The 15000-nt window shown below is 18.6% G+C and overlaps 5 protein-coding genes across 5 annotated transcripts in view; 3 read left to right on the forward strand and 2 right to left on the reverse strand.

The window, feature by feature from the left end:
- Nucleotides 1–1300: 1300 nt before the first annotated feature.
- PRSY57_1458300 (ATP-dependent RNA helicase DBP5) lies at nucleotides 1301–3595 on the forward strand (the record flags this gene model as incomplete). Its single annotated transcript, XM_012910179.2, has 1 exon — nucleotides 1301–3595. One exon carries the CDS (start codon nucleotides 1301–1303, stop codon nucleotides 3593–3595), a length of 2295 nt encoding a protein of 764 aa, XP_012765633.2.
- Nucleotides 3596–4473: 878 nt separating this feature from the next.
- Nucleotides 4474–7053, forward strand: PRSY57_1458400 (GTP-binding protein, putative; the record flags this gene model as incomplete). Its single annotated transcript, XM_012910180.2, has 1 exon — nucleotides 4474–7053. One exon carries the CDS (start codon nucleotides 4474–4476, stop codon nucleotides 7051–7053), a length of 2580 nt encoding a protein of 859 aa, XP_012765634.2.
- Nucleotides 7054–7875: 822 nt separating this feature from the next.
- PRSY57_1458500 (hypothetical protein) lies at nucleotides 7876–10773 on the reverse strand (the record flags this gene model as incomplete). The annotated part of the gene is made up of 1 exon (XM_012910181.2): nucleotides 7876–10773. One exon carries the CDS (start codon nucleotides 10771–10773, stop codon nucleotides 7876–7878), a length of 2898 nt encoding a protein of 965 aa, XP_012765635.2.
- A 2150-nt stretch (nucleotides 10774–12923) lies between these two features.
- Nucleotides 12924–13493, forward strand: PRSY57_1458600 (OPA3-like protein, putative; the record flags this gene model as incomplete). The annotated part of the gene is made up of 1 exon (XM_012910182.1): nucleotides 12924–13493. One exon carries the CDS (start codon nucleotides 12924–12926, stop codon nucleotides 13491–13493), a length of 570 nt encoding a protein of 189 aa, XP_012765636.1.
- A 604-nt stretch (nucleotides 13494–14097) lies between these two features.
- The window catches only part of PRSY57_1458700 (hypothetical protein), a gene marked incomplete at both ends in the record, with an annotated part of 1023 nt that continues 120 nt past the window's right edge, over nucleotides 14098–15000 (reverse strand). Inside the window, one exon of the mRNA XM_012910183.2 lies at nucleotides 14098–15000. This exon is cut by the window's right edge and continues 120 nt beyond it. Within this exon, the coding sequence (XP_012765637.1) occupies nucleotides 14098–15000 (903 nt within the window).

A 15000-nucleotide genomic window follows, 5' to 3' on the forward strand; every position in this document is an offset into this window, starting at 1 on the left:
TTTTTTTTTTTTTTTTTTTTTTTTTTTTTTTATAGTTAATTTTTTAAAATATAGTGTTTATTTTATTTTTTTTATTTTTATTTTTTTTGTTTTTGTTTGTTTCTTTCTTTCTTTCTTTCTTTCTTTCTTTCTTTATTTCCTTTTTTAGTTATATATAAAAAATGAAACAGTTTCAAAAATGATATATTTTTAATAATGTTGTAAAAAATAGACTTTTTCAACTAATTTTTAAAAAGAAAAATATATATATATATATATATAATATGTAGTATATGGTTTCCATATATTTCTAATATATACAATTTTTACTTTAATTAATTCTTCTCTTTTTTAATATAAAAAGAAATGATATTCATTTTTTTTATTTTACTAATATATATAAAAAAGTTATATTTATTTATTACATATTAATTACATTATAAAATATAGTAAAATATATATAAAAAAAATACAAGGGAATTAAATAAGTACATTTATATATATATATATATATATTAAATAAAATAAAATATTTATAAATATATTATATATATATATAATAAGGATGAGCTTATGTATTTTTTAAAAAAGATATTTTTTATTATATATATCTTATCATCCTAATGTTAGAAAAATTGATCTATCATTTTTTTAAAAGTGCGTATATTGATAGGTTAAAAAAATAAAATATTATTTAAAATTTTAATACATTTTATATATTTATATTTCTTTTTTTTTTTTTTTTTTTTTAAATATTATTTAATTTTTTTTTTTTTTCATTTTTGTAAAAAGAAATATATATTTTATATATATTATATGTATTTATTTTTATATTCTTTTATAACATTTGTATCTTTTAAGCAGTTTTGAAAAAGAATATATATATGAAAATATGTTTTTTGTAAAAATAATTCATTTGTTTTAATGCCCAATATAAAAAGAAAAAAAAAAAAAAATACATAAAATAGTAAAGGTATATATAAATGTTATGTATATTTAAATATAATAAATATAGTAAATATTTATTTATTTATTTTAATAAAATATTATATATATCAAACCTTATTGCATATAGAAATATCTAAATAGAATATAAATATAAATATAATTATACATAAACATAACACAATATACCTTTAACGTATATGTTATCACATTTATAATGTTATATACAGAAAAAAAAAAAAAAAAAAAAAAAAAAAAAAAAAAAAAACAAAAAAAAAAAAAAGTAAAATAAAAATAATAAAAATTAATAGTTTTGCTTTAACAAAAATAAATACACAATATTTAATAATAAAAACTTTCTTTTAAATTAAGAAAAATGGAAACACAAGAGGCACCAAATATGGAGTCTAAAGAAGAAAAACAAAATGGAGATGCAGATATAATAGTTACAAATAAAGATGAACAAAGTTCAAAGAAGAAGGAAGAAAATAGTAATGATGATAATAAACCTGGGGATGACAAAGAACCTGCTGATGATAATAAACCCAATGATAAGAAGCAGCCTGCTGATGATAACAAATCTAGTGATAAGAAGCAGCCTGATGATGATAACAAATCTAGTGATAAGAAGCAGCCTGATGATGATAACAAATCTAGTGATAAGAAGCAGCCTGCTGATGATAACAAATCTAGTGATAAGAAACAACCTGCTGATGATAATAAAGATAATGCAGGTAGTGATAATGTTATGAATATGTTTTTGAATTATCTACAGAAAAATAAAGATGACCCAGCTATCCTTCAAACAATGATGTCCATGATGAGCGGACAAAATAAAAATAATTTGTCAGCTTCTGATCTTTTGTCGTTTACAAATAGCTTAAATAAAAAAGGTGAAGAGAAGAGTGAAAAAAATAAAGAAGAGAATAAAAAGGAAAATGAAATGCCAAGTGAAGATCTTAAAAATCCAAGTGAACTAATAACAAAAGAAGAGAAAAATGAAGATAATATATGTACATCGGATAAACAAAATGTTCATAATAATATAATAACAAAAAGTGAAAGTGATACTAAGCAAAATAATGATAGTAGTAGTAATAATAATAATTATAGTGTAAGTGAAAAAGTTTCTGGTGAAGAGAACACTAATAATAATAATAATGAAGAAGAAGTTGTTAAAAAAAAGCACAGTGTACTTGTAGAAGATAATGATGATTATGAAATTGAAGAAACTGTAGAACCCAAAGAACCAGTAGAAGAAGAAGCAATATCAATAATTGAAAATATAAATATTAATAATAAAGAAAAAGAAAAAAAAGGAAACGATTTATTTAGCCCTACTATTAGTTCAATTGAAAAAAATAATAATAATGATAACAATAAAGAAAGTAGTGATTTTAAATTATATCATTCTAAAAATACATGGGAAGAATTAAAAATTGATAATGAATTAATACAAATATTAACATATTTAAAATTTTTAGGACCATCCAAAATACAAGCTTATGCATTGCCTATAATTTTAAGTAGTAATAAGAATTTAATAGCACAATCACAAAATGGATCTGGAAAAACCTTAACTTTTGTGATTGCTATGTTATGTAAAATTAATAGAAAGCTTTCATCTTTACAAGCTGTTTGTATATGTCCTACAAGAGAATTATCACAACAGAATTATGATGTAGTTTGTAACTTTACCAAATATTTAAATGTTAAAGTATTTTTAGCTGTACCATTATGTGAAAGATATAATAAATCAGGTGGATATCAAATATATGTAGGTACTCCTGGAAAAACCTTAGATTTTTTAAAACGAAAATTTATTGACACAAAAAATATAAAATTATTTGTTTTAGATGAAGCAGATGATTTAATTGATATAAAAAATAATATGTCTTCACAAGTAGAAACAATTAAAAGATTTTTACCTCGATCTTGTCAAATATTATTATTTTCAGCAACATATAATGATACTGTACGAAATTTTGCAGATCAATTTGCTCCCAGAGCAACAAAGATAAGTGTAAGACAAGAAGATTTGACATTAAAATGTGTAAAACAATATTATCTAATAACCGAAAATGATGAACAAAAATATTATTATTTATCGGAATTATATTGTTCCATGACAATATCACAATGTGTTATATTTGTAAATTCAAAAAAGTCAGCATATAATTTATATAATTTTATGACAGAAAATAGTCATAATGTAACATTAATATGTGCTGATAGTATAATAAGTCGTTTTACAAAAAACCAAGTACAAAAAGCTAATGTTCTAGGAATGGATCCTAAAACCAGAGATACCTTAATGGCTGATTTTAAAAAAGGAATATCAAAAGTATTAATTTGTACAGATTTGTTATCTCGTGGTATTGATGTACCATCCATAAGTTTAGTTATTAATTTTGATTTGCCATATATATATCAAGGAAGAATAGGTGATACTGTAAATAATACATCTAATCAACGTGTTAATATGGAAACATATATACACAGAATAGGTAGAACAGGTAGATTCGGAACTAAGGGTATGGCAATTAATTTTATTAGTAAAAATCAAATGTCTCATATTAAACAAATAGAGGAATATTATAAATGTTCTATAGCTGATCTAGAATTCGATTCAGAATTAATGATAACATCCTTGACCAAATTGAAAAATTAAAGCACATGGAAATAATTAATATATATATGTATTATAGAAGAAATGTACAATTTTAATATAAATGTTATAACTATATATATATATATATATATATATATATATATATATATATATATATATATAATTGTTATATTATTTTATAATTTTTATTTTGTTATTTTACCATAAAAAAAGCGACAAGTAAAAATAACTTGCTCCTCATATTTTTAAAATGCATTCATATATATATATATATATATATATAAACATATCGGTATTTCTTTTTATGTATTATGGCTTTTTCATATTTTTATTTTGTATTCGCAAAAAATATATTTATTTTTTCTTTAAAATTATATACATATATATGTATAAATGTCACTTAAATTATTAACTTTAAATAAATATTACTTTTACTATGTTTTAGTTAAAATATAAAATGTAAATCATTTTATCATATGTGTATAATACGGACGTAATTTGTATGATCGCATTAATCATAAAATGTTTACAATATAAGCAAAGCATATAAAATGATATATATATATATATAATTTTTTTTTTTTTTTTTTTTTTTTTTCTTCTTCTATTAATATAAAAAATATTCTTGTAATACATTTTTACTTCACAAAGAATTTAATTAAGAATAAAAAAATTAAATAAAACAAAATTTATATATATTTATTTCTTCATAGAATGTCGAATTTATTTAATATTTAATTTTTTTATATGTAATAATACACATGTAAATTAATAATAACGTGTATAATATATTCATACATTAATTCTATCTCTTAATATATATATATATATATATATATTAATTCTTCGTTCTGATATATACCTTTATATTAGAAAAAAAAAAAAAAAAAAAAAAAATATATTTTTTTTTTTACTAAATGTTCAACATACTATATAAAAACATTATACATAAAAATAAAAAACTCGTTAACATAAAACTTCTACATAAAAAAACAAATTTCATTCCGTTCACTACAAATGTGTACAATCATTTAAATGTAGAAGAAGATTATTTTTATGTAAATCCATTGAGAAAGCTTAATTGTATTGGATGTGGAGAATTTCTACAAACAACAAATGAAAAGAAAAGTGGATATGTTCCTTATTCAGTTTATGAAAAATATACAAATGGAAGATTAAAATTTTATACCAAGGTTAAAGGAGAAGAAGTTAATACTATTCCTGATGGTGTTAAGGTTGATGTTAATAATTTTTTAAATTATAAAATAAAAACAAGAATTATTTTATGTAAGAGATGTTATAGATTGCAACATTATAAAAGTACTGATCTTAATTGTGAAGTAGATACACATAGGGTAGAAAATATTATTAAATGTAGAAAATTGTTACAAGAGGAAATTAAACAAAAGGTACAAAAAAATAAATATATTAATATAGAAAAAAGTCAGAATAATAATAATAATAATAATAATATAAATAAGGACAAGGAAAATTTACACACTTATGCTGGTATTTCTCCTAATATTTTAAAAACAGAAGATATGAATGAAAGGGGAAATGAAAAAAATATTAATATTATTGACAGATTATTTTATAAAAATATAGCTTTATCTAATATGTTATACATTGTAAAAAAGATGATAAAATTATATGATAAAAGTAGGAAGATGGAAATAAGTAAAACTAATATGATGCAAAATAAAAACAACATTATTAATGGTAATAATATAAATAATGATAACAATATTAATGTAAATAATGATAACAATATTAACGTAAATAATGATAACAATATTAATGTAAATAATGATAACAATATTAATGTAAATAATGATAACAATATTAATGTAAATAATGACAACAATATTAATGTAAATAATGATAACAATATTAATGTAAATAATGATAACAATATTAATGTAAATAATGATAAGAATAATTTTATTAATAACAATAATTTTATTAATAACAATAATAATGTCCTTGTTAAAGAAAAAACAGACGAAGGTAACCTTGAAGACGTTACAGATACATGTGCTAAAAACAATGTAAATATTGAAAGTCATAACAAAGATATAGATAACGAATATCTTTATCAAGATAACTCGTATAATATAGATAAACGATGCATTAACATATACGAAAAAAAAGATGTGATGAAAAAACGAAATGATAAGAAAAGACTAGATGTTGAAAAAATGGAATTAAGCACATCTAAATATATCGAAGGAGATCGTAATCACATTATGAATAATTTAATTAAAAAAATGAAACGTAAATCCTTAGTATTATATATAATAGATATAACAAATATTGAAAATACTATATTACCAGAATTATATATAGCATGTAAAAATAAAGATTTAAATATCATATGGTTAGTAAACAAAGTAGACTGTTTACCTAAATCAACAAATTTAGATATGATAAAAATATGGTTTCGTAATTTAGTTCGGCAAATAAAAAATTCTCATATAAATGATTTAATATTTATATCAGCCTTAAAATTTTACAATTATGATATGTTAGAAGAAAGAATGAAATATTATGTTGACATAGATAAAGGTACTGACATATATATAGTAGGTTGTGTTAATGTAGGTAAGTCAACTTTTGTTAATTCGTTTTTAAAGTATATTAATTATAAACATATAGGTGATATATATAATAAAAGAAAAAAGGGAGGTGTTACTACATCAAATATACCTTATACTACGTTAAATTATAATGTTTTTAAATTGAAAAAAAATATAAATATAATAGATACAATTGGTATACCTACTAAATACCAATATTCTTCTATTTTATATAAGGATATAGATTTAAATGGTATATGTATAAATAAAAAAATACAACCATTTACATATAAATTGAAAGAAGATTCCTCTATCATAATAGGTTCTATGTGTTATATAAATTTTATATATGGTACCTTTTCTTTATTAACGTTTTATTTATCAAATAAAGTAACTGTACATATGTGTAGAACTGAAAAAGTCGAATCATTTCTTGAAAAAAAAAAATGCTCCTTCTTATATCCTCCACATATTAACTCAGATTTTGATTTATTAAAACCATTTGTTAAACATACTATAAAAATATATGGAAAGGATTTTGAAAGCGTGGATGATATAGTCATATCTGATTTAGGTTGGTTTTCTATAACAGGAAGTGGTACAAAAATTTTCGAAATATATGTTCCTAAAAATATTAAAATATATAGAAGACCTTCAATGATAACAGACGCTATAAAACATACACAAGTTGATGTCTTTAAATTTAAATCTTATAGAGGCAGAACAACAAAAATTTTGAAAAAAAAAAAAAAGTTAATACAACAGCTAGATAAATTATATCCTCACAGAAGAGAACTTATCAAAAAAGAAACACTACAAAAGGAGCAAGAGCAGATAACAAATTTGGAAAATTTTAATGATACAGGAACTTCTATAATATCAAAACAAGAAGATATACAAAATATACTTCATCATTTGTAACATGGTATATATGTATATATATATATATATATATATATATATAGATAAATGTCTATTTATTGACAATTTTTTTTTTTGTTCCCTCACAAAAGGATATTAAAAAAAAAATATATATATGTATATATATATATATATATATATATATATATATTTATTTATATGTATTTCTTATTTTTTTCAGTTTCATTTAGATGTTCTTAATTTTTAACTTTTAATTTTAAAATGTTAAATAAATTAAAATGTTCAAATGTGAAATGTTATGCAAATGATATATTAAATAATATTTAAGGATATTTAATTATAAATATAAATAAATAAATACACATATATATATATATATATATATATATATATATATATATATATATATATATATGTGTATTTATTTATCACAAGAAAAAAAAAAAAAAAAAATTATATTAAATTGAAATTATTCAAATATAATTTTTTGAAATGTTATTGTACGAACATGAAAATATTCATATATGAATATATTATTATACTGACGTATCAGCTTATGTGTGTTCATACAATAAAGATAAAGATGATGATAAATATAAAGATATATACTATTCATATATTCTTCTGTTCTAATTCAATATATACATATAAATAGACGTTATAATGTTAATTATATAGAATATATATATACAAGTAATGTAAAGTTTTTTTTTTTTATATTTAATTAATATAATTTTTTTTTTTTTGTTTGAATGATAAAGAATTATAAATTGTAATATGCTTTTAAACATTTATAAAATGGAAACACATATATATTTATATATATGTGGGTGTGTTTTTCTATTTATTTATATATTTTTATTATTCATCCTTTACATATTTATTTAGATACATATCAAAATCACTTTTATATATGTGGTCAGGTAATGTAAAAAGATGCAGAATATTATTTTTATCAACTGATAAGAAATTATTAATTTTATATGGATTATATTTAAAATGTTTAATATATTTACATCCATATGTAAATACACAATGTTGTTTACTTTTATTAACATCATAAATGTTGATAATTCCTTTATTATTTAAGGATCCTATATAATTAAATCCTTCAATATTACACCAAAACAAGGAATGAATAAAGGTATCTGAATTAAAAAAATCATCATTATAAAAATTATTATATGAATTATCATAAAAATAATTAACATTTGTATTGCTACTATTGCCTTCACCAGTATATAGAGATGTTTGATATGGTTCAAAATATGTATCATTTAAAGAATAGTTATTATATGAATTATCATGTAATACTTTATATGGTAAATTATTATTTATATATCTTATATCAAAAATAAATATATTATTTAATGAACTTAAACAAATTAAATTATTATCTTGACTATTATATTTATCTATATCTGATATTTCATATTTTGTTATTTTCTTATGTATAGAATACATATCAACTTTTTTATTTTCATAATTACTTATATTATTATTATCCATATTTGATATCTTTTTGTTCATATTATAATTAATAAAATTATTATAAATACCACCACTTCTGTTATTATTATTATTATTATGTAATGTATATGTATATGAATTATTAACTCTACTTACATTATTATTCTTCATTCTTATATCAAATAAAGAAAAATAACCACTATATGTTGATCCAATTATTATGGAATCATATAACCATCTTACATTACTATATAATTCATTCGTTTTTATTGATATAAATGGTTTTATTTTTGATACATTCGTATGTTCATCACCATATTTATTTATTTTTGAACTTACACTCTTACTATTTATATCATATATAAATATATTCTTATCATCACCATTACTTAATAAATAATTCTCTCTAAAAAATAATCCTTTCCCAGTTCTATTATGACCTTCTAATTCTAATAATAATTGACCATCATATATTTTTTTCTTCTTTTTTTTTATTTCCTCAAAATCGTGATATTCTTTCTTTTTTTCTTTATGCCTTAATTTATATTTTTTTTTTTTTCGACTTTTTCTTTTCGTATCATTATCATCACAATGGTCATAATCATTATTACTATTATTATTATTATTATTATTATTATTATGATCATCTTTATTATCATCATTATTATTATCATTATTATCATCATTATTATCATCATTATTATCATCATTATTATCATCATTATTATCATCATTATTATCATCATTATTATCATCATTATTATCATCATTATTATTATGCTGAATAACATTAATATTAATATTATTTGAATTATTCCATATTAAACTCTTATTTTGCTCCTTACCACTTTCTGTTTTTTTTTTCTTCCTAAATGTAAGGACTCTCTCCTTTTTTTTATTATTTTCAAAACATGCAGTTTTTGAATTCTCATCGATCCTTTTACTACCATCATGTGAATTAATTTTTTCATCTTTTCCAATATTTTCTTCATTATTATATTTTTTGTTTTGTTCTATTTCATCGTCAATACCTTCCTCGTCTTCGTCGCTCTCTTCATTATCAAAATCTTCTTTATTATCTTCATCCCCCTCTTCCTCCTCCTCCTCCTCCTCTTCTTCTTCTTCCTGTTCCTCAACATAATAATCATTATTCATATAATTATCATCATCCAAGGCAGTTGATATCCCCCCCTCAGCTTCTATAGATTCCATTTTATTAATCCTATTAATTGTATTTTTAATATTATAAAGATAAATTTTTCCGTTTATAGACTTATTAGCTACAATTACATTATCATCATGCATAAACTTTGCTTCACGTGACATTACACCAGTGTTCATATTTTGTTTATTACAATATAAAATATCTGTATTGGTTGTATAATATGGCAAATACATAGAATTATATCTTTTAATTATTGGTATATTTTTATATTTCTTCGAATAATACTTTTTAAAAGAATCATCTATAATATTATTTTTTAATGCTGATGAATGAAAAAATTGTTTTTCATTTTTTTTATTTACTTCATCTGTTGTAATAACACGTAATATGCTCATTTTGTAATTATTCGTCTTTTTTGAATTATGAAAAAATAAAACCCCTTCATTGAAATACTCGAAGTTTGTATTTTTTATAATATTATTATTTTGATGATTCATGTTTATAATTTCTATATTACTTATATTGTTACACAAATTGGTTATTATAATATCTGAGTACAGGTCTATTAAATTTTTCCACCACAAACTTAATAAAATATCTTTCTTTTTATAATGTTCATATACATAATGTTCTTTTGAAAAAAGGTTATATACTTTTCCTCTTTTTTTATTATATTCTTCATCCATTATATCATTATCAAAATTTTTATTATTCTTATGATAATAATCTTCATTCTTCTTGTTTACATTGTAATTAATTCCATGTACACTATATTTTTTTTTTTTTTTTTCTTTTTTCTTTCCGTTGATCATTTTATTTTTATTATCAAATAATTTTAACCTATTTTCGCAATGGTAATTATTATAGTTATTAATATTAACATTATTATTATTATTATTATTATTATTATTATTATTATTATTATTATCATCATCATCATCCATACTACTTGATGATGAACACTCGGAACATGTAACATTCAAGCGATTCATTGATATGTCATTACATTCCTTTTCCTCTTTTTCATAATTTTCATTATTATCTTTTATTTTGTTTTTAAAATTTAGCTCGTTACAATTCTCATATGCATTTATATTAGACTTGCTTAATTTTACATCCTTCATTTGTTACTCTTGCTATATATATATATATATATAAATATATATATAAACAAATGAAAAAAAAAGATATATATTTATATAAATAATTAAATATATTTTTGTATTTTCATTGTGGTCATATCATTTTTGTTATACATAAAAAGAAATATGTTTACAAAAAATTTTATTTGATTGGTTATATATTTATTAAGAAGTGAATATATAAATCTATATTTATTTATAAATATTTATAATTTTTTCACTTTTTTTTTTTTTTTTTTTTTTTTTTAAATTACAATAAAAGGTAGATTTATAATAAAAAAAAAAAATTATATATATATATTATAAATAATTTTAAAAATGTGGCTGCTATGTATAAAATAACAGAAAAATGGTTTAAATTATAAGAATTAACATAATATATATATATATATATATATATATATTATATATATAATTACTAAAAAATAGAAAAGAAAAAAAATATATAATAGTATTAAATATTTACATTTATTTAATTCTTAAAAACGAAAAAAATAAAAAATAACATATAAATAATAAAAAACCAACTCCATACAACCTTCAACTAAAATATATATTTATTTTTATACAAAGAAAAAAAAAAAAAAAAAAAAAAAACAGTGAATTCAATATTTTCATACAAAATCTATATAAAAATAGACTTTTCTCAAAAAAAAAAAAGAAAAGAGAAGAAATTAAAAAGATATAATTTTATATATAATTCTAAATATTATTTACAAAATTTTATAATAATATATATTTATATTATATATAAATTCAGAAAAAAATATATATTATTTTATATTATTATATAATACGTATATATATATATATATATATATATATATAATTACATACATATATGTCATTTTTATATATATATTCATAGCTTGTATTTTTAATTTTTCTTTTTTTTTTCTTGAATCGCTTTGTAAAGAAAAAAAAAAAAAAAAAAAAAAAAAAAACTGTGAAATGGATATATTAATAAATATTACATGGTCAATAATAATTATTATATATATAATATATATACATATATATATTATATATATATATTATTATAGTATATATATGTATGTGATAAAGAAATATATAAAGAATAAATATTTACGAAATGTATATATAAATATTATGGTATAATAATAAAAACTATAATAGTCTATTTTTTTCAGTTTTTATTTATTTTTTTCGGTATCAATATAAAATAAATATGTATACAATAAATGGTTTTGTTATAATTATATAATTATACATAAATAAATATGTATACATATATATATATATATATATATATATATATATATATATATATATATATATATATATTTTTAGTTTTTCAATTTTATTAAATATTATAATTTGAAAAAAAAAAAATAATAATAATAAAAGTAACAAATCATATAATATAATAGGAATACTTCAATTTTTTAAAAAATAAGAAAGAAAAAAGAAAAAAAAAAAAAAAGGTTGAATATTCTTTTAGATGTCCAATTAATAATTATTAAGCAAAAATTAAATTTTATGTGAAAAGATAATACACCCACATATTTGAGAGTTATAATTGTATAAGATGAAATATATATATGATAAGAAAATCAACTTTTTGTATGTTCAGTAATGTGATAGTTATATAACTTATTTGAGTTTTTCCAATATAGCAAAAAAAATAAAATAAAATAAAATAAAATAAAAATAAAAATAAAAATAAAAAAAAAATATATTGGAATATATATAGCAACCATATAAATAATATATATATATATATATATATATATTGTACAACCATTGTGAAAACGTCTTAGAAAATCTTTTTGTGTCCAAAAAATATATAAAACTTAAAAAAAAGAAGAAAGAAAATTAGCTTTATATTTAAAAATTTTGAATGGTTATATGAACATATGCAATATATATATATTAAAAATCAATATATTACATATTATTATTATTGTGAATTTATTTATATATTTTTATATTTTTTAATATTTTTTATATTTTTATATTTTTTATATTTTTATATTTTTTATATTTTTATATTTTTTATATTTTTATATTTTTTATATTTTTTTATTTTTTATATTTTTATATATTTTTTTTTGTATATACCAAGCATAGTATGATGTACAAATGTTCCTATAATAGCTTGAGATAAGAAAATGATTCCACTTTTTAAAATTGGGATTGTTTTAATAAGACAGGTAAGTAAACCTATATCAGGTTATATAAAAAAGAAAGCTATAGATAATAAAAATTTTAAGAGTATATGTATATATTGTGGTAAAAAATATTATTTCTTTGAACAATATATACAAAAAAAATTTTACAATTCGAATACGACCAATATTAATTATAGTTCTTATATTAGTGAGAACAAATCAGTAAATGTAGGTAGTGAAATTTTAGGTGAAACTATTATATTTTTAATTGCAGCTTTAATAATTATAGCAGAATATAAAAGAAATAGTTTAAAAGAAGCAAAAAAAGAATTTATACTAAATCATAAATTAGAAACTTTAAAATTACAAGTTTTGGAATTACAAAAAGAAAATGATGAAATTATGCAAATTGTTATGCCCACAAAACAAAATATTCGTAATAATAGAAGTTATGATATAGAAAATAAAAACTTCTTTAAAGATATATATAACAAATATGTTAGCAAACAAAATACTATATCTCAAAATAATAAAGAACAAAATGGTAACAATAGTATAAAACAAAATTGAAATAAAAAAAAAACAAATCAAATAGGATATTAAAAAATAAATAAAATAAAATAAAATAAATAACAACCTTCAATTTTGAAATCTTTCTATTATATTTTTTTTTTTTTTTTTTTTGTAAAAAACAATTTTGAAAAAAATCAACATATTGATATTATATATATATATATATATATATATATATATGTATATGTTCATATTTATTTGTTTTAATTATGTTTTGTTTTCAAAAAAATTTCATTTTAACTCAATTGTCTATTAGTCATTATAAATATATAAATAAATATATCATATAAATACGTATTAGTGTAAATAAAAAGCGGTGTAATATTTATAAAAAAAAAAAAAAAATTGTATACTTATAGATTTGAAGAAAAAAAAAAAAAGGAGAAATGCGCATAAAAATATACCATATATATAATTTTCCATTATTGATAAGCAAAAAGAATAAATATGAACAAAATTTTGCTTATAAGAAGCATATAACTCAATTACTCATTTTAATAAAAGTATTGACAAAAAAAAAAAAAAAATTAAAATTAAAATTAATATATATATATATATATATATGTATACATTTACATATTATATATTTCAATTTTTACTTTCACTGTTTGGTTTGCTTGACTGGTCTATATTTAATTTGTGGAGGCTCCGACAATTTAATAGCGTGTTTGGTTTGGCTATTTGCATTTATACATGTAGAAACAAAAGTGGATAATTTTTTAAAGTCATCAAAGTTATCATTATAAAAGAATCCATAGAACGTATCCACATTTTTAACTGAATCATTAAAAAGGCATAAAACATGTATATCATTTTTTTTAAAATAAGATTTATTTAATTCATTATTTAATTTTATTAAGAATCTTTTATTATCAATAATTAATGGGCTTATATTGAAAAATTTATTTGTAACAAATAAATCATTAATATAATTATATTGGATATTTTTAGTTGTTAATTCTAAATTGTTAATAAAGAGTACACATTTTTTATTTTTATTTAGACACTTGGTTTGGAATTGTGGGAACTTACTAAAAAAAGGAACATTGAATACTAAAGCTTCACGTACATAAGTTACAAATTTCTTTTTATTATTTAATAAAGTTACACTTATTGGTTTTGGTTTCTTCCCATAACAAATTACAAAAGCAGGTGTATTATCTTCTAAACTAAATCTTTGATATATGTTTTGTTTACTTGGCAAAACACTTTTACAATTAATTACAGCAATATTAAGAATATCCGGTAAGTTAGATCGACTAGCATTAATCACAGGGTGTATACTTGTATTTTTATCATTCTTACAATATACTAAATATGGATTATTACTAAAAAATATTTCTTTTAATTTTTCTGTATTAGATACATCAATATATTTGAAATTATAAAAATGAGTATGATATAATTCTGTCATATATCTAAAAAACCCACAAAATATTAAAAATGTAATAAATAATCCTATTAGTAAGGAATATTTATGTTTACTTTGGATTTTGTCTTTTAC

The sequence above is a fragment of the Plasmodium reichenowi genome, chromosome 14 (genome assembly GCF_001601855.1).
Source record: "Plasmodium reichenowi strain SY57 chromosome 14, whole genome shotgun sequence".
In the NCBI taxonomy this organism is placed as follows: Eukaryota; Apicomplexa; class Aconoidasida; order Haemosporida; family Plasmodiidae; genus Plasmodium; species Plasmodium reichenowi.